General features: G+C 44.1%; 1 protein-coding gene across 5 annotated transcripts in view; it reads left to right on the top strand.

The window, feature by feature from the left end:
• The window catches only part of Vps13D (vacuolar protein sorting 13D), a 118,142-nt gene that overhangs the window by 17,630 nt on the left and 77,637 nt on the right, over positions 1-22,875 (top strand). For all 5 annotated transcript variants that reach the window (XM_077654273.1, XM_077654272.1, XM_077654269.1 and 2 more), the window contains exons 17-33: positions 3,765-3,993; positions 5,019-5,108; positions 5,282-5,375; positions 6,494-6,620; positions 7,267-7,398; positions 8,070-8,160; positions 9,351-9,496; positions 10,149-10,246; positions 11,080-11,245; positions 13,192-13,358; positions 14,569-14,739; positions 14,929-15,074; positions 15,498-15,651; positions 16,909-17,473; positions 18,743-19,223; positions 20,528-20,677; positions 22,593-22,835. In XM_077654273.1, coding sequence (XP_077510399.1) covers positions 3,765-3,993; positions 5,019-5,108; positions 5,282-5,375; positions 6,494-6,620; positions 7,267-7,398; positions 8,070-8,160; positions 9,351-9,496; positions 10,149-10,246; positions 11,080-11,245; positions 13,192-13,358; positions 14,569-14,739; positions 14,929-15,074; positions 15,498-15,651; positions 16,909-17,473; positions 18,743-19,223; positions 20,528-20,677; positions 22,593-22,835 — 3,250 coding nt within the window. The remainder of the gene's footprint in view (positions 1-3,764; positions 3,994-5,018; positions 5,109-5,281; positions 5,376-6,493; positions 6,621-7,266; positions 7,399-8,069; positions 8,161-9,350; positions 9,497-10,148; positions 10,247-11,079; positions 11,246-13,191; positions 13,359-14,568; positions 14,740-14,928; positions 15,075-15,497; positions 15,652-16,908; positions 17,474-18,742; positions 19,224-20,527; positions 20,678-22,592; positions 22,836-22,875) is intronic.

The following is a 22,875-nucleotide window of genomic DNA, read 5'->3' as shown; positions in this document are numbered from 1 at the left end:
AATTCAGGCCTCGAAATACCTCCTGCAAACATGCGGTGAACAGCATTGGCGATATCGTGTCTCCTTGCCTGACGCCCTTCCTTATTGGAATTTTATTGCTGACTTTATGGAGGACTATAGTAGCTGTGCAGTTGCTATATATATCTTCCAGTATTTTGACATAAGGCTCTTCTACCCCCTGATTACGCAATGCCTGTATGACTGCTGAGGTTTCCACTGAGTCGAATGCTTTCTCGTAATCAATGAAAGCTATATATAGAGGTTGGTTATATTCTGCACATTTCTCTTATCACCTGATTGATAGTGTGAATATGATCTATTGTGGAATATCTTTTACGAAAGCCTGCCTGATCATTTGGTTGATTAAAGTCTAACGTTGCCCTGACTCTATTAGCGATTACCTTAGTAAATACTTTGTAGGCAACGGATAGTAAGCTGATCGGCCTGTAATTTTTCAAGTCCTTGGCGTCTCCCTTCTTATGAATTAAGATAATGTTTGCATTCTTCCAAGCTTCTGGTACAGTCGAGGTCATAAGGCATTGCGTATACAGGGTGGCTAGTTTTTCTAGCACGATGTCCCCTCCATCCTTCAACAGATCTGCTGTTACCTGATCCTCCCCAGCTGCTTTTCCCCTTTTCATTGCTTCTAAGGCTTTCTTTACTTCATCTTTCGTTACTGGCGGGATGACGCATTGCTGTGCACTGCTGTCTTTCTCATTGGCGCTCTGATTACATTGGCTACTGTACAGCTCTGTGTAGAACTCTTCGGCTACGTTAACTATCTTATCCATATTGCTAATGACATTGCCCTGCTTGTCTCTTAATGCATACATCTGGTTTTTACCTATGCCTTGTTTCCTCTTCACTGTTTTTAGGCTACCTCCGTTCTTTATAGCATGCTCGATTCTCTCCATATTAAACTTCCTTATGTCGGCTACCTTGCGCTTATTTATTAACTTTGATAGCTCCGTTAGTTCTATTCTATCGGTAGTGTTAGATGCCTTCATGTTTTGGCGCTTCTTAATCAGATCTTTCGTCACCTGAGATAGCTTCCCGGTATCTTTTCGAACTGTCCTACCGCCTACTTCTACTGCGCACTCCGTAATTATTGATGTCAGGTTATCGTGCATTGAATGAACATCAAGATCATCTTCCTCAGTTAAAGCCGAGTATCTGTTTTGCAGCGCTATCCTAAACTCCTGTGCTTTCCCTCTTACGGCTAACTCGTTAATGGTCTTCTTCTTCGCTAGCTTCTTCCGTTCCCTCTTCAAGTCTAAGCTAATTCTAGACCTTACCATTCTATGGTCGCTGCAACGCACCCTTCCGAGGACGGCCACATCCTGAATGATGCCAGGTTTAGCGCATAGTATGAAGTCGATTTCATTTTTAATCTCACCATTGGGGCTCTTCCAGGTCCACTTCCTGTTTTCTCGTTTGCGGAAGAAGGTATTCATGATCCGTAAATTATTTCTATCCGCGAATTCGACTAATAACTCTCCCCTGCTATTTCTAGAGCCTATCCCATAGTCACCTACCGCGTGGTCGTCAGCCTGCTTCTTGCCCACCTTCGCATTGAAGTCGCCCATCAGTACAGTGTACTGCGATTTTACTCTATTCATTGCTGATTCTACGTCCTCATAGAAGCTTTCAACGGTCTGGTCATCATGGCTGGATGTGGGTGCGTAGGCCTGCACCACTTTCAGCTTGTACCTCCTATTCAGCCTAATTACTCATGCTCTGCCTTAATGGTATGACGTGGTAGCATAATCGATTTATTAATGCCCACTTATACGGAATTGATCATTCTCGATTTCACACATAATAGATCCCTGGTAGTCATCATACCAATCCTGGCGGTGTGTTGGAGCAGTTAATAAGTGAAGCGCCACTGCTGTGCAATGGCAGGTGCTGCCACCAGTGGCGCTTGTGTGACCCGGGTTGCTCTTCCCGAGCGACCGATCAGTAGTTTAACTGCCACTTGCCACTGTGGCCAGTTTGCTCACAATACGATGGGCAGGTTGTGCTGACACCACAAGGTCACGTGACCTGGGTGACCCACCTGGTTGCTTCTCGGGGATTTTTCGCTCACAACGCCGAGTGCCGTCCATGCTGCCTCTGGATTTTCTGCAGAACAGGAGTCATAACGCTGTCGCATTAAAAAGAAATTAAATTAGTTATGTATATTCATATCTCTGTACAATGCACACCTGGAAGGCTGAACAGCAAAGTCAAGTTATGTGTAGGGGTTGGACTTTTTGGTTTCAACCGGAAAAAAAAAATGATAAAAGTACCCTGAATTTAGTTTTTGAAATTCACTTTCAACCGAAAAAGGTCAGTATTCTTGGCATGCAAGGCATAGCTAGTTGGCTGTTGAGTACGAATTACACTCAGTCAAAGTTGAAAATTAACTCAGTAGAGAAGCCAGGGGTGTGATGAGACAGTGGTGTTGTTAGATAAAGCCGCGCGGTTGTGCGATTTCAGGCATTTTTCCGCTTGTTTACACTCCTCTGTAGACCGTAAAGCACCACCTCCTTGTCACCTGCTAACTAAGCACTGTTTGTTCAATATCATCACCAACCCCAGGTGGTCGAAATTTCCGGAGCCCTTCACTATGGCGTCCCTCATAGCCTGAGTCACTTTGGGACGTTAAACCTCCATAAACCAATCAATGTCATCACCCACTTAGAGCAGTTAGTCGGTTAAGTAGGTTTATGAAGTGCAAGTAGGACACTGACACGAAACCGTACATGGCCCCTGAAAAGTATCATGTTTGGGCTACTGTGACGATGGAGCCACAGTTCCACTGCTGCCATCAACACACAGACCACGTGATGCCCCGCCCTCTCACTCAGCCAAGAGAAAGCTTGTCAACCTGGAAGTAAATTCCACTTGTGTTCTTGACTGCCTAGCTGTCTAATTAAACTTGCCTTACTTTTTTAATGGTGCAAGTGATTCCTTCTACAAGCAAACCTCCAAGTGCAAACTTATTAGTAAATTATGTTAGTATAATTACCGGCAACCAAATTGTTCATGCCAACATAAACTCTGAGATAGACTGCAAGTGACTTTTGACCACACTGAATTGCCGCATTAAATCACCGAGAAGAGTCAATAATTCATTCGCAGAAAATAATACTTGCGGAAAAAAAATGAAACTTGCATTTTGAAATAAACACCAAAAAAAGTTCGCCGAATGTTTGAAAAATAAAAACTGAAAAGTCCAGCCCCTAGTTATGTGTGTGTAGTGGTGGTTATGAAGAAACGAAGGGTGCAGCAGCTGTCTCAGTCAAAGCGGAGACTTGAACCCCGGCATGAGGGAAGGGATAAAAGAAAGGAAGAGACAGAAAGAGTTGCCGTGCGGAGGGACTCGGACTAACTTTTGGCATGGGTTTGTGAGGCTCCTCCAATATTGTTTTGGTACAAACAGATATGAGTGCACTTCAATCAAATTCTGGCCACCCTTGTTCCGTAAGTGCGTAGCTTTGCTGTAGACATGCAGGGTGTGTGCAACTTGTAGTTCCTGCCAGTCTTTTTGGTACTTAGCTATTGTGGCAGACTGAGCATGACAGCAGTGCATGAAAGTTCTGCTCAGACTTGTGAATCAGCACTGCTGGCATTTGTGTAACTGCTTACTGGAGGAGAACGTTTGTGAAGAGTCGCTGTTAAACTCTGGTGACTAAAAGCAAAGCCATCATAGAATAAACTTGAAGGCTAAGTCGCTGCTTGTTGTGTCACACTGTCCTCACTTTTCGCTTAATTCGCAGCCTGACGGTGAACACCCAGTCCCTAGATGTTGTGTACAACCCGTCGACGATCCGCACGGTTAAACAGTTCTTCACACTGTTCAACTATGAGGGCAGCTGCTCTCCTTCGTCTGGGGGCCAGCTGAACCTGTCAGCGGCCGCTCGCACACGCTACGAGATGTTCAAAAAGCACACCAAAGAGGAGCTGCGCCACCACTGGGACCTCATGCTTGAAGGGGAAGAGAGCACCGTGAGTTTGCATTCTTCTTCTAACCTAGCAGCTCTTTGATTCTACAGCAATGGCTGTGCAAAGGTTATGTAGGCCGAGGAACAGGTGGAAACCAGGAGAATGTGCTGTATGCCTTCAGGCTTTTATACTACCTGGAAAAGTTTAGCTGGTAAGGGTGCCCATTCACTTTAATCTTTTTTTCTTTCAACAGTGAAAGACCTAATTAACGAGCCTAGTGGGTGACCCATGGAGGCAGTCATGGGATGCAGTACAGCTGCTGCTGCCACTTTTCATTCTAACAGAGGGCAGAAATTTTGGAAGTTTTCCTGCATTCATTTTGTTTTACTTGCATTTTCTGCTGGGCTGAATTGTAATTTGTAGAGTTGATATGAATCGGAAGGCATCAGATTTGGAATTACTTCATTTGCCTGTGTAGACATCTTGCATGGTTCGTATTTCAACATGGAAGGTTTTTTAGTCAGTTCATCTTGAGCAACTGCTTGTGGATCAACATGGCATCACAGTGTACTAATGCAGAAAGTGCATTGCACCCACTTACATTTCATTGTTGATGGCTAGTCTTGGTTTTTCTGACATGAAGCTTTTCCACAAGCTTCTTTGTGAAATTTAAAACATTTTTTTTGTTTTCGGTGTTTTGTCTATTAGCAGAGGGAAAATACTGCTGAATCGGCACTGTTTCGTGATGTTATTTTTGAGATGTGCACTTGTTTTTGTCATGGAATGGTGAAGCAATGTGCTTGACTCGGTGCAACAAGATGAGATTAGACGCAAGGAGGTGATGTTTAGGTGAAAAGTAAAAAGACGGTGTGAACTTTCTTCAGTGATGATTTAAACTACTTCTGAAAAACATGTTATGGTAATTATTGAACATCTCTGGTGTGGCCGTAGCAAGGCTGCTAGTTTCCTGTGTAACTGGAAGCTTCCAGTGGAAGTTATGAGGCTTACTGCGCCTGACGTTTTTTTCTCCATAGTAGAGAGGTCAACAACTGCAACATTGTCTCACCAGATTCTGCTTCCTTCCACAGTTGCAGATCGCAAAGTGGGACATCCACATGGACATATCTGCACCACAGATCATTGTTCCAGAGAGCTTCATTGACCATAGTTCTACCACGGTGAGATGTGCAAAAATTCTTTTATGTTCCTGTTCCCAGTCTATATCTCCTAACTGCATATGACTGTTGTCTTCTTTGCTTTCCCTTCTTTCGAGGGTTTTCTGATTTCATGCTTTGGCATTTCATTGAAAACACAATGTTTTATGTAGTGCTTCTTTTTATTTTCGTTTCAGGTGCTGATTGACTTGGGGCGTGTTCAGTTTTCGAATTCTTCAGCACCGTCAGAAGCCTCTCACGGCAACGTGGATGATATTTCTGACGAAGAAGGTGATCTGAAGCCACTCTTAATTTGTGTGCTTTCAGGCTGATCTTTGGATTATAGAAACTCTGAGAGGCAGTCGATTGGTGAGCAGATTTGCGAGATATGATAGGGCAACAAGAAGATGCAGCAATAGAAGTCATCGTTTCATTGTTGTGGGAATGGAGCTGTTGTTGTATTGATATGCCTAATGGAGAAAGTTACAACCTCCAGTTACTGTGTGTAGGCCAGTCAGTATCAGTGCAGCCCTTAAGCACCCATTCGTAGGTTTAGTGTCTGTATCGGCCTCTGCATTGTAACTGGTAGAGCGAACGAGCACAGCGGGTGATGGAGAATGAATGGGAAGCATAGCGGAGGTTTAAAGTACAGTGATAGCGAAGGGGGCATGACGAGGAAAGTGAAGAAGGAGCGTATGGCGGGAGCACGAGGAGGAGAGTACGGGGAAAGCTTAAGAGGGAGGGTAGGCGAGAGTGGTGTCGCACTCCGACAGTGGCAGCTGCTCATGAAAGAGCTGCCCTATTACTGGCTTAGCAGCAGCAGTGCCAAGTTGTAGCTGCTTCTCGCTGTGCGCTGAGCCACAGCTGAGGCCGAGCACCCCCGCTGTTCAGCACTGCGTGTTCCGTCCCCGATTGTCTATGGTCCAAATACCTCAAAAGCTGCGCTCAAATTTCGGGTTACAGAGTATCGTAATCGCTTTGTGAATGCCTTTGCACTGCGCACACTATAGTGCAGTGTGCCATTCAGTGTGCCCTGCTGTGCACTAGTAGTGCTGGTCTGTGGCCTTCCTTTGTGTCATCACGAAATGTTTCATCCATGGGCTTATGAGGCATAAGTTGCATGGCAATGTTCAGTTTTCACATGAGTACATCCAACTAGCTGCTATGTGAACTATACTTGTCGTTACGTACAGGGGGTTATATTTCGATAAAGTTAATTTTTTTCACTTACACGACATGCTTTCCTTCATCAAATGTGGCCACATCTGGATGTTGAAGGGGTGCTGCTGCATGTATCATTGCCATTTCTAATCCCATGCTAATAGACCAGTCCTTCTGTGTGATTTCTTGCAGGCATCCATGTTTTTTGGATGGGGCTTTGCGACTTATGCTGTTGTCTTTGTTTTTAGCTGAATTCAAGACGCCTTGCTCTTCACCGCCTGAGCTGGAGGAGCTATTAAGTGAGACTGTTGTCCAGAGCCCCGTAAAAGAGACTCCATTGTCTGAGGCTGACATCTATGATCACATGTACAAAAAGTAAGTTTCATGTTCAAGTGATGCACAAATGCGAGTCTTGTGTCTCTTCTTGCGTGAGAGCTTTTGTCTTGTTCATGCTGTGTAATGTGGTGCAGTGGACTCATTAATTTGCACTCACATAATTTATTCTTTTGGTTTATTCGTGCTGACACTTTGGCCCTGTCAATATCAAGACTTTGAGACTTTGGCTAGTTCAACAATTTTTTTGTCCCCTTCTAGTGCGAGCTATTAAGAATCATCTGTAGTCACATTAGGTCATCACTGCCATAGTGCAAAAAAAGTTATCATTTTGATCCTCACTGAAAACTGTTAAAGACTACAGTTGTTTTGCATTTTTCCTTCAACATATTACTTGGGCTGTGTTGCCACATTTATCATTATTAGCATTTGCACTCCTTTTTGTCGCACTAAATGTTCTGGATTTTCTACTGTGCTTCTAGAGTCTTGTGGGCATGCACTTATACAGGAATAGCCACTGCTTCGTTTTGTGCTGCTAAATGCTATGCCGACAAGTCTTGTAATAACGCTTCATTTGCGAACTGTCATTGATATTATAGTGTTAATATTTTTTTTACCTCTGGGAAACAAGAGTTTCATAGAATTTGAATGATATAATTATTTACATTAGCGCCTCTACTGTTTCCAGGTACACATTGAACTTGCAAGACATGCAGGTGCTCATTGGCACCAGCAAGGACAGCTGGAAATTTGCCCAGTCCAAGGGCACTAGCCGAATGCATGTGCTGGACAGGTTCTCAATCAGCATTCAAGTCGAGAGGTATCAGCTTGACCTCTGTTTCTGTTTGTAGTTGCATTCGCCAGGTGCTCTGTCTCTGCTCATCTCTATTGCTGTATTCTTTAAGACATTGAAAAAAAAAAGAGACACACGTATGAAAGCAGCTGAAATTTAGAGGGACCCTGAGGCACCCTTCATGAAGGCTTTCAGTTCTGTTTTCGAGGCCTATCCTTTTCGCATGCCACTGCTATCGTGCCTGGCAGTGTACAACAGGGCAGGGGCCTAGCAAAGCACAAATGGCACTTTCAGTGTTTGGGGCTTTTATGCCTGTATGTTGTTTTTGATGCTTACATGCATCGAAACACACTTACATACATACACTTATATGCATTCACTCTTTTTTTTGGTGCAAAGAAATTAGGTTTGGGGAAGCCTTTCTTCTTCAGTGACTAACAAAGTCTGTCACAGATATCTTTCAGGCCGGTGGCAGTTGATGTAATGAAGGAAGAGCGTTCAGAAATGTGCCATAGGGTCCCTGTAAATGTGCAGCAGCTGGGAGTTTCTGCTTCAATTTTCAGTGCACTTCTGATGTACCTTCGAAAGCACTTTGGGTTTCATGTGGAAATGGTTGCCTGTATATAATGTTTTTGAGCTTAGTGGAAGTGAATATGAAATATGCTTGCTTTGTAATAGCTATGTTGTGTCTATTCCAGGCGCCTCTTAGCGACCGATGACCCCCATTGGCCGAGTGTGATACTCAACATGAAGCTTCCCAGGCTAATTGCCCATGTCAACGAACAAAAGGTTCGTCATGCACTGCTGCATTTGCTGTTTGGTACTCCAAAAGGCCATTTGATGCGTGAAGTTGAAGCAGCGGTGCTGTTTTGAGCAAGAACTGACTAATTTTAATTAGGTGGGGAAGTCACGCAGGAGTGTGCATATATTTGAACCAAATATAAATCGAATTGTGGTCAGTAAAATAATTCGATGAGATTCTAGTTGAACTCCTGAATAGTAAGCTACACATACATGGTCTACAAGAGTAACATTTGCCTAGTTTCAAATCCGAGTGTCCCCATCACTACAGCACTGCTGACATACACTGAATGCCGTTATCTCCCCGTGCGAAAACGTTGCCAAGTGCAACTGTTGGCATCGTGGCTCTTCATGCACAATTTACTGCTACTACTCGGTGGTAGGCCTTTAACTAGGCATGTGCAAATATTTGATAATTTCGAATATTCGATCGAATAGTAAAGTATTCGATATTCGATTCGATCCGAATGTTTGGTATTCGAAATCTCAGAGTATTCGTCTCGAGCAAATAATGCTTCTGGAATGCTTGCTTCGTGTGGTTTTAGTTCAGCATATCCCCTCCAGGATGGCACCACGGCGCGCGTGCGCAGCCACAGCCCCGACTCTGTCGACACCCACCAGGGCACTTGTAGTCGCTGTAGGTATGGAGTAGTGAGAAAGAGAACACCAGTAATATTGGTACCTTGGTTCCGAATGTAACATGAGATGCAATCTGAAACTGATTAAGTGAGGAAAAAAACTCTCTATCCAGCCGCGGTGGCTTAGCGGTTATGGCGCTCGGCTGCTGGCCCGAAAGATGCGGGTTCGATCCCGGCCGTGGCGGTCGAATTTCGGTGGAGGTGAAATTCTAGAGGCCCGTGTACTGTGCGATGTCAGTGCACGTGAAAGAACCCCAGGTTGTCGAAATTTCCAGAGCCCTCCACTACGGCGTCCCTCATAGCCTGAGTTGCTTTGGGACGTTAAACCCCTATAAACGAAACCATATAAACACATTATTCTCTATGGCTTCCATGTAGCTGTCTTTTGTTTTGTTTTGTAATGAGACAGGAAAACGAACCTTCCTCTTGATCCAATTTTTTTTAAATGGCATGTTAACTACACGTGCAGGGAGTATCTTTTGTGGCTAGAATTCTAATATACCTGGCAAGCCCATGAGCTGTGTCTTTTCCATCCTGCAGGTTCATGCCATGCACATGTGCTTGTCGAGGCTGAAAGAAAGCACATCGACTCGGCCTGCTGGCTGGTCCTCTCAGGGGCCCTCTTCCCCTTATCCATCATCGGAAGATCTTGGCAAAGCCTTCCAGCAAGAAGGGATGAGTGGAAGGTAGTGTGTGAATCTGTTAGACGTCATTGTGCCTACACTGCAAGCGTCTGTTGGGTGTAGTTAAATTTTGAGCTTTCTACAGTTTACTTGAGGACTGTTTTAAGGCAGCTCTTCGCTGCAGTGAGGTAACAGTATCACTGTCAGCCTATGTGTGTAGCTTCCCGTTCAAAGCTGTGTGTGATTATCCTGGAGTGTGTAGGCATTTATATGTTTTAGCATTTTCATGTTGTGCATTAGGAGCTGCATTTGCGCTTTGTTCAAGCTGAAAGCACCTGCAAACCGTGTTTTATTATAAAATTTGTGGAGGGGTCATGATGAAAGAAGTGATTGTTACATAGTTCACTAATTAAATCTAGTTTGAATTGTCTGAAGTTCAAATTAAGGAATGAATTTTAATTTTTCAGCAGATTAAAGATATCTTGTGATGGGCGACCTGTATTTGAGCTCACAAGAAGCCATTGCACGAATCTTGCAGCGCTGATAAAGACAGGGGGATACGGAACAGAAGTCAGCTTTACTTGTTGGGATGGTTAGCAGCAACCCTTTAGACAGAAGCGTCACCAAAGTGTGTGGCACCAAGTGCGGTAACTTGGTGGGTGTGGTAATTTGGTTCAGTAACTCGAAAGTTGTTGATTGTGATCTTCATTTTCAGTGCTTTTGCTAAGAGAGCCCGAGAGTCCCACGAAATGTCGCTGCTACTCCTGGCCCAGTGCTCCATTGAACAGATGTGTCTGGAGGTTCAAAGCCGAGGTAATGCATTTCTGCTCAGATATGTTGCTCCTGCCTCTTTCGTGGAAAATTATTTGGCTTTTTAGTATATTTGCGAAGCCACTTAATGTGGTGGTAACATTCAGTTATCCCACGCTTCTAGATGACCACCGCTGGTAGAGCTTGGCACAGTGTTGCTCTGTTTTGTATTGTGTTTATTCTTGTGCATGTTTTTTGTGTCCAAGTTGTGTATGCAGTCATTCCCCGACTCTTGAGTGCCTCTGTAATTGATAGAAGTGGCAGCTGTGCATAAATAATAGATATGGCAGCGGACCTAATTAGATTATGTAGTGTGCACTTCAAACTAATATATTGTCACAAGTGCCCCTAAAACGTTCTCGTCAATGTTTTCCTTTGTTTAGCTTGAACGCCCATCCATATTATTGTGGTTCCTGTTGTGTTAATGTGGCTTTTGTGTCAACAGTAAAAATGAAATGGCATAATCGATCAGTTTTTTGTTCATTTGGAAGAGAGTAGATTGCTGTCAAATGACTTGGTAAAGGTGAAGCATGACAATGCATGGTAGACCAATCAGTAGAAGCATCACACATGCTTCACTCATTGTGCTTTTTTACGTTTCACCATGCTATCAATTCCTGAATTGAAGTTAAGGCCTTGAAACAGAAGAGGTGGCCGCTTCCACAAAAGGTGTTTCAGGGTCTCTAGTTTTCAAGATCTCTCAAAACACTTAGTTCTTTCTTTCTTGATTTTAAATGGGCAAACACATGTGTGCTCCTTGGAATGCTCGTCAGTTGCTGGAACCTTTTCCTTTGCTTTGGGCATCACTTATGCAAGCTGCTGCTGTTGTTGTGCAGGCAGGTGCATTGCAGAGCTGCAGGTCACAGGCATTCAGGCGACGTTTTCCAAGACGCCCCAGGATTCATCTGTCACCATGTCTGTGCATGGTCTGCTCCTGGTAGATGCCCTGCAGACATATGGGCCTGACTTTGAGCTGCTTGTGGCTTCACACAGGCATGTCAGGTAGGCTGAGTAGTAGTCTCTCATTTTTCAGTAAAAGTTTGTCAAAATTGGCATGACTGTGTTGGAGTAGGGGGAGCATCTTTGATTTTCGAAAAACTTAATGGAAAAATAAAAGGGAATTAGAAGAAACATGCCTGTCACAGATGCTGCGGTGTCTGTTGTATTTGTCTCTTCTAATGTAGTAGTAAGTAGCAAGTGGTTTTTATTAAAATAATTATAAAAAGGAAGGAAAAGATTTTTGCTAGCCCCGGCATCTGCCATCCATACTGAAGCACCAGAGCTGGGGCAGCGGAAATAAAGGATAGCAGGCAGAATGTAGAAATGAAATGAAAGAGGTGAGGGGACAGGAAGAGTGGATAGGGGGAGAGGTAATATACGCAAACTATTTACACAATCAGAAATGTGTCCAGGTTGTGCGCATGATTAGTTCATGATGGAGCAATAAAAACACATGCGCACAGCACTATGTTGACTACTACTGGAGTGGGGCTTCCAGTTGTTAATCGTCCAAGGTAGAACTCTCGGAGCGTTCGGTCACTGCGTGTAACTACCTGGCGGAGATCAGATTCACGTTTTTCTCACTTTTTGAATTGTGAAAGATTCACCAGCTTGCCTGCCCGAACGTATTGCTGCGATGAATGGCAGTCTGGCTCAGGTGCTTGTTTTTGTTTTTGTGAAGAGTAGTTAAGCTCAGCATTGTGCCAAAGTCATTCATTTAGTATTTTGCTGGTGAATAAATCTTGCACAGATTGCATGTGGGGGTCTTCTGCTATTATGGTGAATGGGCTCATTAGCCACGGACTGCGACTTAAGTGGCAGCCACTCATGTTAACCAACATGTTTTGGACCCAGTGCCTACTAAATGCAGCATTTTTTTTTGCCTTCTAAGACATTTAGTTTGCGCTGGTACATCAATTGGCAAGCATTTTCACTAAAATTAAAAAGTTTGTTACACTTCTCACACTAGTTCAGGAGCGCACGTTTCCTCGATTTTGGATTGCGTGCGTGGCCTGTGTGACAGGTTGCGGTGCATTTCAGGAGTTGAGAAATATAAATATTGTAGTGAAGAAGTTGAGCCGAATGACAAGAGCTGCGTAGACAGAGACGAGAAGTGTGACTGCCCGGCAGACTACGAGCTGTTAAACCAGTGAAACACTATTACAGGTATTACAGTTAATATTAAGCTAAACTGGTCAACACATATTACTAATATTTGTCCAAACACGTCTCAAAGTCTATGGGTTTTATGAAGAAAATTAAAATCTGCTGCAGTACACGGAAAGGAATTAGGTAATGACACTTACATACGGTCTTTACTCGAATGTGGTTGACCAGTGTGGGACCCGTACACAAAAAAACACATCATGCAGCTTGAAGGAGTGAACAAGAAAGCTGCCGGGTTCATATTTGGAAAATATCGAAGATTACCCATCACAGTTACTGTATTCAAATAACACTAAAAGCACCGGAAACCCATAGGAAAATACATCGACTTACATTTCTCTAAGACAGCCTGACAGGAAAAAAAATAAACTTCAACGCTGCATTAAAATTTAAACCTCCTCCAGTAAGAACAACTTGTAACATTCACAAACACTCGCTTGCTCCCATCTGTGCTAGAACTGTTACTTTTAATTTTTAAATACAGTTTTTTTTTCCTAGAACTGTCAGAGACGGGAATTCCTTGCCGACTCCTATATTTGAGTCTGAAGACTTTGTTGGCGAATTGGAGCACCTCTTAACAAGCTAAATTTATGGTATTTTGCTTGCTTTTGTATTTCGTACATTATGCGCCCTGCTAGTAATTGCAGGTTTTCGTTGTTTTAATTGTATGCGGGAAGTATCTGTTTCACTCCTGCTTGGGCGAATCACTGGCCTACAGTATTTTGAAGAAAAAAATAAGTAAATAAAAGTCCATGACCTCTCTTGTCCTTGACACAATGCAGCATGGACAGCCGAAGCGGCAGCATCAGGGACAGTGATCCCAACTCGCCAACTTCTCCGGCCACTCCTCCTCTGCTGGCTATGCAGCCCGCACCACCCATGCAAACCATAGCTGTGCCAAAGGTTCTCTCTGCGATCCTCTCCACCCTGCAGTCGGCGCCTCCAAAAGGTGTGTGCTTGACTCATCTTCCTTGCTCTCGCCCTTCGGTTATTGCCATAGCATTTGGTTCCGGCTAGCCCATATAGAAGCAAATGCGAGTTAATAATATCCAAGCTAAGGTGAAGAAGAGGAAATGGACATGGATGGGACATGTAACGACAACAGAACAAATGGTCTCTTAGGGTAGCAAAGTGGATTACAATAGAAAGCAAATGTTGTATGGGGCGGCAGAAGGTCAGGTGGACAAATGACTGCGTTTTTCTGGTCTTCTGTCCTCTGCGCTGTTTGCTGATACGGACAGATAAGATTAGGAAGTCTTCAGGGATAGGATGGTACACCTGGCGCTGAACAGGATTATAATTGGAGATCAAAGGAAGAAGACTTTGTCCTGCATTAGTGTAACTGGTGTGATGAGGATGATAATACATAATAAAATCAATAAGACAGATATACGTAACAAAATGATTAAGAGGACGAGGAGGTCATGTGGATAATACAAGTTAATATGCTAGCCAGTGGTCTTGGACTGTTCGAATTACCCGTGCTAACACATGCCATTACTATCTTGAAAGAAGTGTAGTGGTCTACAAGGGAAAAATCAGTCTCTCTTCTGGAGCATAATAAATTTTCCAGCAGAAAATTCGTAGACTGCTTTGGGATAATGAAGGTACCTAGAGAGTGTGTAGATTTGTGTTATTTTTTTGTTTGTTTTTAGTTAATAGTTTCAGAAGGCCTCGCTGGTGATGGCCTCAACATTTCTTAGCTCTTTGACTTATGACAATTTTGACTCCGTTAGCTTCCTCATCAACAGTATTTCCTTGAGATATGGACGTGTGCTTTGGGCATGTCCACTAAATCTCATAGAAGAGCGCTGTGGGCTATGCCAGCTGTTAGTTTAGAGCTTGGTTGGCTGGAGGCTTCTCCGATTCTTACTGTGGCTGGTCCCTTACAGCTGCTTGGTGAAACTGTATCTTTTTCCACTGCTAAAAAAAAAAATGCCAGGTTGTTATCCCTGCCAAGAAAGCGTGTTTTGTAGCACTTTTGCGCTGAGAAATGTGGGAGCACCTTGGGTTGTGCCAGCATTCGGGGTATGGTAGATGGTTGTCCATATTATGGGCTTGATCTTTTTCTCTTGTGCGTCACAAAGTCGGCGTTGGGCAGCACTCACTGTTGGATGGTGCTTTTAATGAAAAAACTTTCTCATCTTTATTTCTTACAGTGCTGATGGACAGACAACGTGCCTCACCCATTGGGATGCTCGATGCCCACGAGACAGATGCTCTGATCACAGTTGAAATCTCCATTGTGAACGTTCCAAGTTCCACCACAAATGGTGCCGCTGAGCAGGTGTTCATTGCGGCCGTGCAGTTCAACAACCTTGATGTGATTGGTAAGGTGTTGCTCTTGTGATTCTTGGTTTTTCTTAAGAGAGTTGCAAGTGTGGAAAATTATACTGCCCCTCAGAGTGATTGCTCTGACTGGCTATCATTTTAGAGTGAATAATGTGCTGTTGAAAATGTTTGATGCTCGTATTTCTTGAAAGAAGCTTCATGCTGCATGTTCTCCTATTATTTTACAGCAAACCAAGAAACCATAGTTGAGCTGGTGAACTTTGCTCGTTGCCTGAAGCCCTCTGATGCTTTAAAAATGCCCCCCAAGAGAGCCTCAGCAATGGGCAGGATGAGCATGTCATCTCAGTTTGACCTCAGTCCGTCTTCTGTGCAGGCAAGTGCCATTGGAGGGGAAGGAGTGTGCAGAGTGTGTGTTCTACTTTTCATGGTTGTTTTATGCCTTTGGATGTTTAGTTTCTAGGTTACATTGTTTCTGCTGAAAGAAAAAGAAAACGTAATTTCTAGCTTTTGCTGTTTTGTTTTGTTTTTGTCAACTTCACTTTTCTCCTTCAATTTCCTCAACTTGCATCTCTGGGAGCGTGACCCTGCATACCAGGGCTGTGTTCGACACTGTTGCCCATAGTAAACCAGCTACCACCACTGTCCAGAGACACTGCTGGTGGCATAGGTCAGTGCGGGTGCCAACTCCTTAGTGTAGTAAATTTAGCACAGAATGCCCTACACCCTCACCAAGCCTTCAATGAGATTAAATGTAGTGAAGAGTGTTCTCTGGTTTTGTGTGTTCTGTCCCGTGCAGGCCACTCCGAACCAGGTCAACAGCATGCAGCTCACATTTGACTTCCATCGTTTCAACGTGTTGCTGTTGCGGGCCGTGAGCAAGAAGGGCAGCGTATCTGGCCAGAAGGTAGCCACGGCCACTATCAGTGGTGCCAGGATTCAGACGTCAATAGGTAGGCTCCTTAGCATTCTGGAAGGATTTCTAGGTTTTGAGAGGTGGCAGGCACTGACAGGCAGGTCTGGGAGCTGACTGTTGAGGCAGATGGGAACAACTGCACCACAGGGAGGGGTGCCTTTCTGTGACTCCCAGTTTAGGCCTAGCTGTGTCGTTAAAACCTGCCTGAATGGACGTTAAATAAAGAAGAGAGCTTTTGGAAATTGTGAATAATTAATGAAAGGTGCAAAGGATAATGGATTCTCTATAACTGAAACTCAATAGGGACTGAAAGTTTGATTGAAGAATGTAGAGTTTGGATTTGAGGGAGCCTTTCAGAGCGCAGCTCTTAAGCGCCCGTTCATGGGTTGAGCATCATCCCTCGCCATCGCCGTTGGTGTAACAGGGTGCCGATCATAAATACAAACGTGTGTGTTGTGTGGGGGCATAGAGTGCCGCCGCTTGCTAAGGAATGGCGCTAGAGTGGTACACGCCATAGAGCATCGTAGTCCGACTACCGATTCCATAATTAGAAACACAGTGCTGCATGAGGGGAGGTTTGTCTGTAGTGGCTGCCGTGAAACACGCTCACATGTCACCCACGCGCTGTCTTCCTCGATTCCCTGATTAACGAGGCAGTCGCGCCACGCTCCGCTCCTTTTACAGCGGCTGCTGTGAAATGTGCCACGAGAGACAGATTGTCTGCACCAGCCATGATGCCACTCGCAGCGTTCTCTTCCCAATATAAACTGTCTACCTATATAATTTTAACGCAAAATAGATTCGACTGTTTTTTTTCTAAACAATGAGCTACACAATTGGTGAAAGTGCTTTGTCTGCCGCTAAATAACCTGCCTGAGCAGAGGCCCAGCACTGCTGATGCTCAGCACTGCAGAATCCAGACATGCGTGTCACCGACGCAGAAGCTGAGCACCGCTGCCGAGATGACCCTACCATTTGCACCGCCAAAGCAGAAGCTCGTCACTCATGCCTCAATATATCGCAAAATCAAAACATCCAAAGAACTGCGCTCAAATTTTGCATTAGGGAGTATCGTAATCATCGGCAAGTTTTTTAATGCATTTCAAGTTCTAAAATTTGTTATCTGAATCATCACCATTTTATTTGTATTTGAGACAAATATTTGCACATTCCTGCTTTTTACTGTACACTGTGTCTTGTAACCTTCAGCTTTGTAACTGGCAATGTTTATTATTCTCTAAAGAGGTGGTGGCTGGGAAAGGTTTGTAATGCATGTTCTTTATTTTTGTGCCAGGATCAACTCTCGAGATCCAAGGCACCCTAGGCGGTCTTCAGGTATGCGACCTTATTTCTGAAAAGACACTGTACAGAAGAATTGTCAGCATGGGCAGTGACCCACACCTGATGCAAGACTTGCACGACTCCCTCGGCAAGCGTCACCACGCAGCTGGACTTTACCGGTCACTTCCGCTGGCTGACCATGACCCTGCAAGCAGCGAGAAGGCCTTTGAGTTTTCTGTCAAGCGCTATGGATCTCACAGCAGCAAGCAGGCCGAGTCCGAGTGCCTGGAGGTCGTCGTGCGCATGGCGTCTGTTTGCTACACGCACTCGCCCCTGCTGCTGCACGAGCTGGCGTCCTGTGCGGTGGAGTTCAAGCACTGCGTCTCCATGCTGGCCCAGTCCATCAAGAATGCTGCCACTGAGGTGGCACTGGGAATCGTTAACCTACCTGCACAGACCATGGCACTCTCGTTTCATGTCTGCCCGCCATCGGAGAGTGCCGTGCCGTCCGCTGTGCAGAGGGAGGTCTCGGTGAATGAGACTTCTGACATGCAAGCAGCACTGCCGCTGGACGTGAAGTGAGTGGAAGACAGTTATGGCCAGAATACTAAAAAAGGCCTTGAAACACAGATTTATGCTTTCCTATGCTTCTTTCAACACCTAATTATCCTTAAGAACATTTTTTTCATCACTGAATGCAAATAGGTGTCAGAGGATCAGCTTTCTTGTATCAGAGCAGGAGGGCACTTTTCAGGGTAGAGGTGCATGATGATAAAGTGTGAGTTAAAAGATATTAGGAATGTGGCATGTCAAACACTGGCCTGGCCTTTGTACAGTAGAAATCTGCATCATCAAGAAACCAGCAACAAAATTTGTATGCTGAAGCATGGAAAATGCATTCAAGCAAATCTATTTTCGGCTGATGGGAATTATTACTGTCACGCGCCATTTCTCAGTGCTTGTGGTATGTACTGTATGACTGGCGATCGCGGCATAGGCGATGTATATATTGTGCGACTGGCTATTGCGGCGTTGGCGATATCCGGCCTCGTGCCGCCGTTCAGATCCTCTGCAACTGGTGATTGGGTTGTTAGTAATGTGCGGGCATAGCGTCATTATTCAGTACTCGCAGGGTGTACTCTGCAACTAGTGATCATGGCAGTGGCAATGCAAGGGCAGCGTTTAGTGCCTTTGGGTGTGGTCGCGACTCGCGTGTTCATGTCGTCCGTAACGATGCTGGAGAGTGCTACTTGAATTTTACACATTCTACAGAATGCGCTTTGGCCAGAGAATTTTGCAGGTTCATATTATCCCGAAATTGATATCAGCTGTGATCATATTATCGAGATTCTTCTGTACCTCCTAGTAACATGCATTCACGCATTAAATAATGTTTTGTATTGATTCTTTAATGCAAGGAAGTGTGCAGGGAGTGTAGTTATTGCACTGTTCATTTTATTTTATGGTGAAATAGCAAATTAAGTGTTAGGCATGCTTTTACATGCAGCTGTTTATGCTTTTAGTTTCTTGTTTTTGAGGCTTTTGCAGTTGCCATTAGTTCTGACTGATGACAGCAGCAATTTACACTGGTGAAACTGAGTGTAGGTATGAAATGTGCACAAGTTTTTAAAAAAAAGTACAATGTTGTTCTCGTTTGAAGACCAGAATAGCAAAACATTCAGAATTAAATGCTCTTCAGTTAACAAGTTAAATTCCTATTTCGTCTAGGCCTAGTTTTGTTCAGAACAAGGTATCTTCTTTTTGCAGCATACTGAAGGACTGTGCAGGTGGCTTTCTTTTTCCAGTACAATTATGGCAGTTTGTTTTTGTCGTCCTTTCTTTTCCAGGCTCGACATTCTTCTGCAGACTCCGGTGATTGTGCTTCCTGCCAGCCCATCTAGCCATGATGTCATAGTCGCCCACTTGGGCCGCATTTCAGTCCAGAACATAAATTCGTCTGTGCTTCAGTCGGACCAGTTTGCTTTCAACTCGTGCGACCCACACAAGGCGGGCCTCTTCTTTGTGCAGTTCCGTGACGTGAACCTTTACTCGTTGAACATCAATGAAAACATAGCGGCGGTGTCCGGAAAGACTGCACCTTTCCTTGTTTTGCCTTCGGCTGATTCGCTCCCAGTTGTGGACTTGTACAGCTGCAGAGCCCATGGCCGTCCCATCTTGCATGACACCATAATTGAGTTCACCGTTCAGTACAAGCAACCGCACGATGAACTGGAGGTTGGCTGGTTCAGAGATGGCACTGCCTGGCTTGAAGACCAGGGGGATCAGCGAAGCACCTGCGGTCAGCCAAATGGACAGCCCATTCTTGAGGTAGTGCTTTTTCCAAGTTTTCCTTGAGTGGCATTCAGATGCCTGGATAGCCATAGACAATTACACTTTTTACCAACTGTGGGACTTTGTCCCCTTAGGCTCCAGGTCCCTGTCATGGTGCAACCTCTCTAGTTACCTTAACTATCAAGGGAGGGCTCCACCATAACCGCTGCACAACTGATGTTTGTGGTGGCACTAGGGAAGCAGGTTTCTCCGTCTTCGGCATCGGAATGTTACTGCGTGTCAATGTGCACTGTCGGGAATGCCAGTCGTGCAGTGGTGACACAGGTGCCCTCCCTTGATAGTAGGATAACTAGAGAGGTCGTGCCATTGCGGGGAAGTTGAAGATAAAGAACAGAACCTTAGCCAAGTCCTCACAAAGCATAAATGCTGGCGCTATTGCAAAAATTATTGTTTTGTTCACATTCATACTTTGTACAGAGGTGACATTTGTGTTTAGTGTTGCGTAATATCATTTTGGTTTGTATTATTTTTTTGTCTTATCCTAAGTAACCAAAAAAAAAATGATTTTCTGTGGCAGTATGCTGAACCAAAAAACGCAAAACTTAACAGCAGCTTCACAAGCAAAGTTCCATCAGTTAGTACTAGGAAGGGAGCTATCTGTCATCCTTGTTTTTTTGCTCTGGTGATGATGTCACAACTTCTTCCTCTGCTAGCAAGCATTTTTTGTTCAAGCCTGCCTGCACACGACGGTACATTTCGATTACCTAGTCGTGTTAATTATAGGGTTTGACAGTGATTAAAAGTACTAATGAGCACCACCTTCATGTGTTGGGGCGGAAATGAGCAAGTGGTTTTGAATGCAAAAAGAATTCATTCCTGACACTATACGCATGTGCATTCTCAATTTGGCAGTTTGTGACCTTTAGGTGGAATGAGGTAGGGCATGGAATATTTTTTTATTGTCATTTTTACAAGCTAACTCAGCTCTAAATTTGTATTTTTTAGTGAGCTCACTATATGTTTTGGTTTAGGCTGGGTATTTCTTATTATTACAACCTCCAGATATTCTGCCCCACTATTTGAAACCGTTACTTGCCTAAGTCTTTTCATTTGTGTATAGCATGTCCGTATCAGTGATAAAACACTTCGTATATAGATGCAACCAGTCTTGAGAAATAGACTTTTTTAATTGAGAGAAAATAAACACTAATGAGACCCTGACATGGAATCACAGTGAGTATTGCATCATTGCTGGTTGAATATTGTTGTGGCCAGCATTATTTATAGTGCACACAGATGTCTTTTTCATGTGATAAGTTTAATTCTTTTTTATCTTTCAGGTTTCTGGAACTGTGATAAACGTCCTCAAGTTTGCAGTCACAAAGTATCAGTATGAGTTGCTGCTGAAGTCAGCCAAGAATATCACGTATTGCAGAGAAATTGGCGCTGAAGAAGATCTCGCAGAATCGCTCCACTTGTCTTCATCATGGGTACTTAAGTGTTTGCTTGTGTAACTTTAATTAGTAGTTATTAGGGGCATGATAAGCTAGAGCAACAGTAATTGTGGTCTTTATGTCAGGGGTTTATTGACGTTTATTGATGCTGTTAGATCTTGTCTGGCCACCCATTGTGAATGAGGATGATGTTCATTACCAGCATCATCTTAATTAGCCGTATTAATTTCGCTCCAACATAAACGCCTTTCTCAATGATCTGTTGATCAGCCAGGTTAAGTTTACTGCAGGATAAAGGCATTTTTCAATGATCTCCAACTGCCCCTCTGTTGCATCAACCATGGCCACTTGATCCCAGGAAATTTTCTAAGATTGTCACTTCTCTAGACTCTATGCCAATCTGTGCTGCCCTCACTGTCACTCTGGCTACTGGGCAGGCTAGCCTAAGAGTTGGAGCAAATTAAAATGAAAGTTATTGCATGCTGCATGATCTCAACCATACTTGTGATGTCATAGCCACCTGCTGGAATTGAAACCATAACTATATGGGGGAACAAATTCACTTGCTGTATTTATTCGCATATTGGGCGATATGGCATATATGTTGACTCCCAACCATGAGGTACATGAAAAAAAAAATTTTTGAATGTCATTAGTAGGTCAACCAACGGAAGCTCCAGGCTGCCAACTTTCAGTTAGGGCGATTCGCACAGTGCATCACATACTGGAGATGCGGCAGCGTCGGAAGAAACTCATCACCCAAGATCGATGACAGTAATCCTCCGTGGGCACAAAGAAAGGTTGATGTGGTTATAGCTCGTGAAAAGGCACTCTCTCTGCTTTCCCCAATATCTGGCATATTTCTCAATGACATTGAAATCTCATGCTGCTGTGGAATTTTGTGATGCCTCCATGCCTAAGGCTATGCCTCGCTTAAATGCTGCACAGAATAGTTGCCCAAGTTTGGGGGACAGAGAGAGAGAGAGAATCATTTTATTCAGGAGCACAGATCAAGCACTCGGCATGGGGAGCATGATTGTGGAGTGATTGAGTGACAAGAAGAAATTGTCTTCTTTTTTTTTTTTTCAGAGAGCACGGTTCCCACAGTGACCCGTGGGGCTCTGTGTTTATCATAGCATCCGCTCTTTTCACAGCTCCCTTAAAAAAGTTGGTGCATGATGGCCTTAGTTGCCTATGTGCCATAAAACACAACACAATACAACCCTTAAAAATGAACAAGTTGGTGACTCAGTAATGTTGATGGCAGCTGTCATACTTTGTGAGGTATCATAGGCAGGCGAAAGGCAAGGCTTCATGTACTGTAGTCGGATACAACTCAAGAACGAAGCGGCTTTTCTCTGACAAAGGACCCCCTTCCAGCTATTAGCGTCGGCTGATTCTCATCAGCCCGATATCATGACAATGGCAGACGAAAGGGGATACAGTCGCCTCCCTGCGGTACCGCGCCACTTCCTGCATTGTCACGCTGGCAGGTTCTTGAGTAGTGGCCAATGCTAGTGGCTTGAAGAGGGTCCTTTATTGGGGAAAAGCCGCTTTGTTTTTCAGCTGTATTCAACTATAGCATCGTTCCCGTCACTCCCTACTTTTTCTGCATTTGCCAGGTTTGCACCATGCCCTTTCCGTAATTCGCTCATTGGTCGACCCCAATCACTGAGCCACCGCGGCAACTAGAAGAGAAGCAAGTATCCATTCTTTCAGGCTCATCACAGGTTTGGAGAGTGTGATACTGAAAAAAAAACGGGTCTACATATGCACTAGTAAATGTGGTATAAACTATGTACCAAGCACAGGCGATTTTATGTATTGTCCTGTGTTTACTAAGATCTTGTGCATCCTTTCTTTAGAAAACACACTACAAGAACTTGTAATTTTGTGTGCATGGGAAAACAATTTTTTTTATATGTCAACTTATTTTGATCTTGATGTGCAGGATGAATTGATACCAAAGGATGCACCTTGTGAGCATGACAAACCGGAGCATAGTCTAGGAAGCGTCACTGAAGATGGCTCAAACCAAATGGCACTCAGCTGCCACATCAACTTTGTGCTGCCGGAGCTCATCATGAACATATGTTCAGAGTTGTGCAATGACAAGCAAGACCTAGTCGCACTGTCGTTCCAAGAGTTTGTTGTGAACTATGAGCGGGACAACCCATATGAAACTACCATTCAGGTGAGTCGGTATTGGTGTAATGTGGAGATTAATCTGTGTA

This window comes from Amblyomma americanum, chromosome 2, assembly GCF_052857255.1.
Source record: "Amblyomma americanum isolate KBUSLIRL-KWMA chromosome 2, ASM5285725v1, whole genome shotgun sequence".
Lineage (NCBI taxonomy): Eukaryota > Metazoa > Arthropoda > Arachnida > Ixodida > Ixodidae > Amblyomma > Amblyomma americanum.
This window is presented reverse-complemented; position numbering and strand designations above follow the sequence as displayed.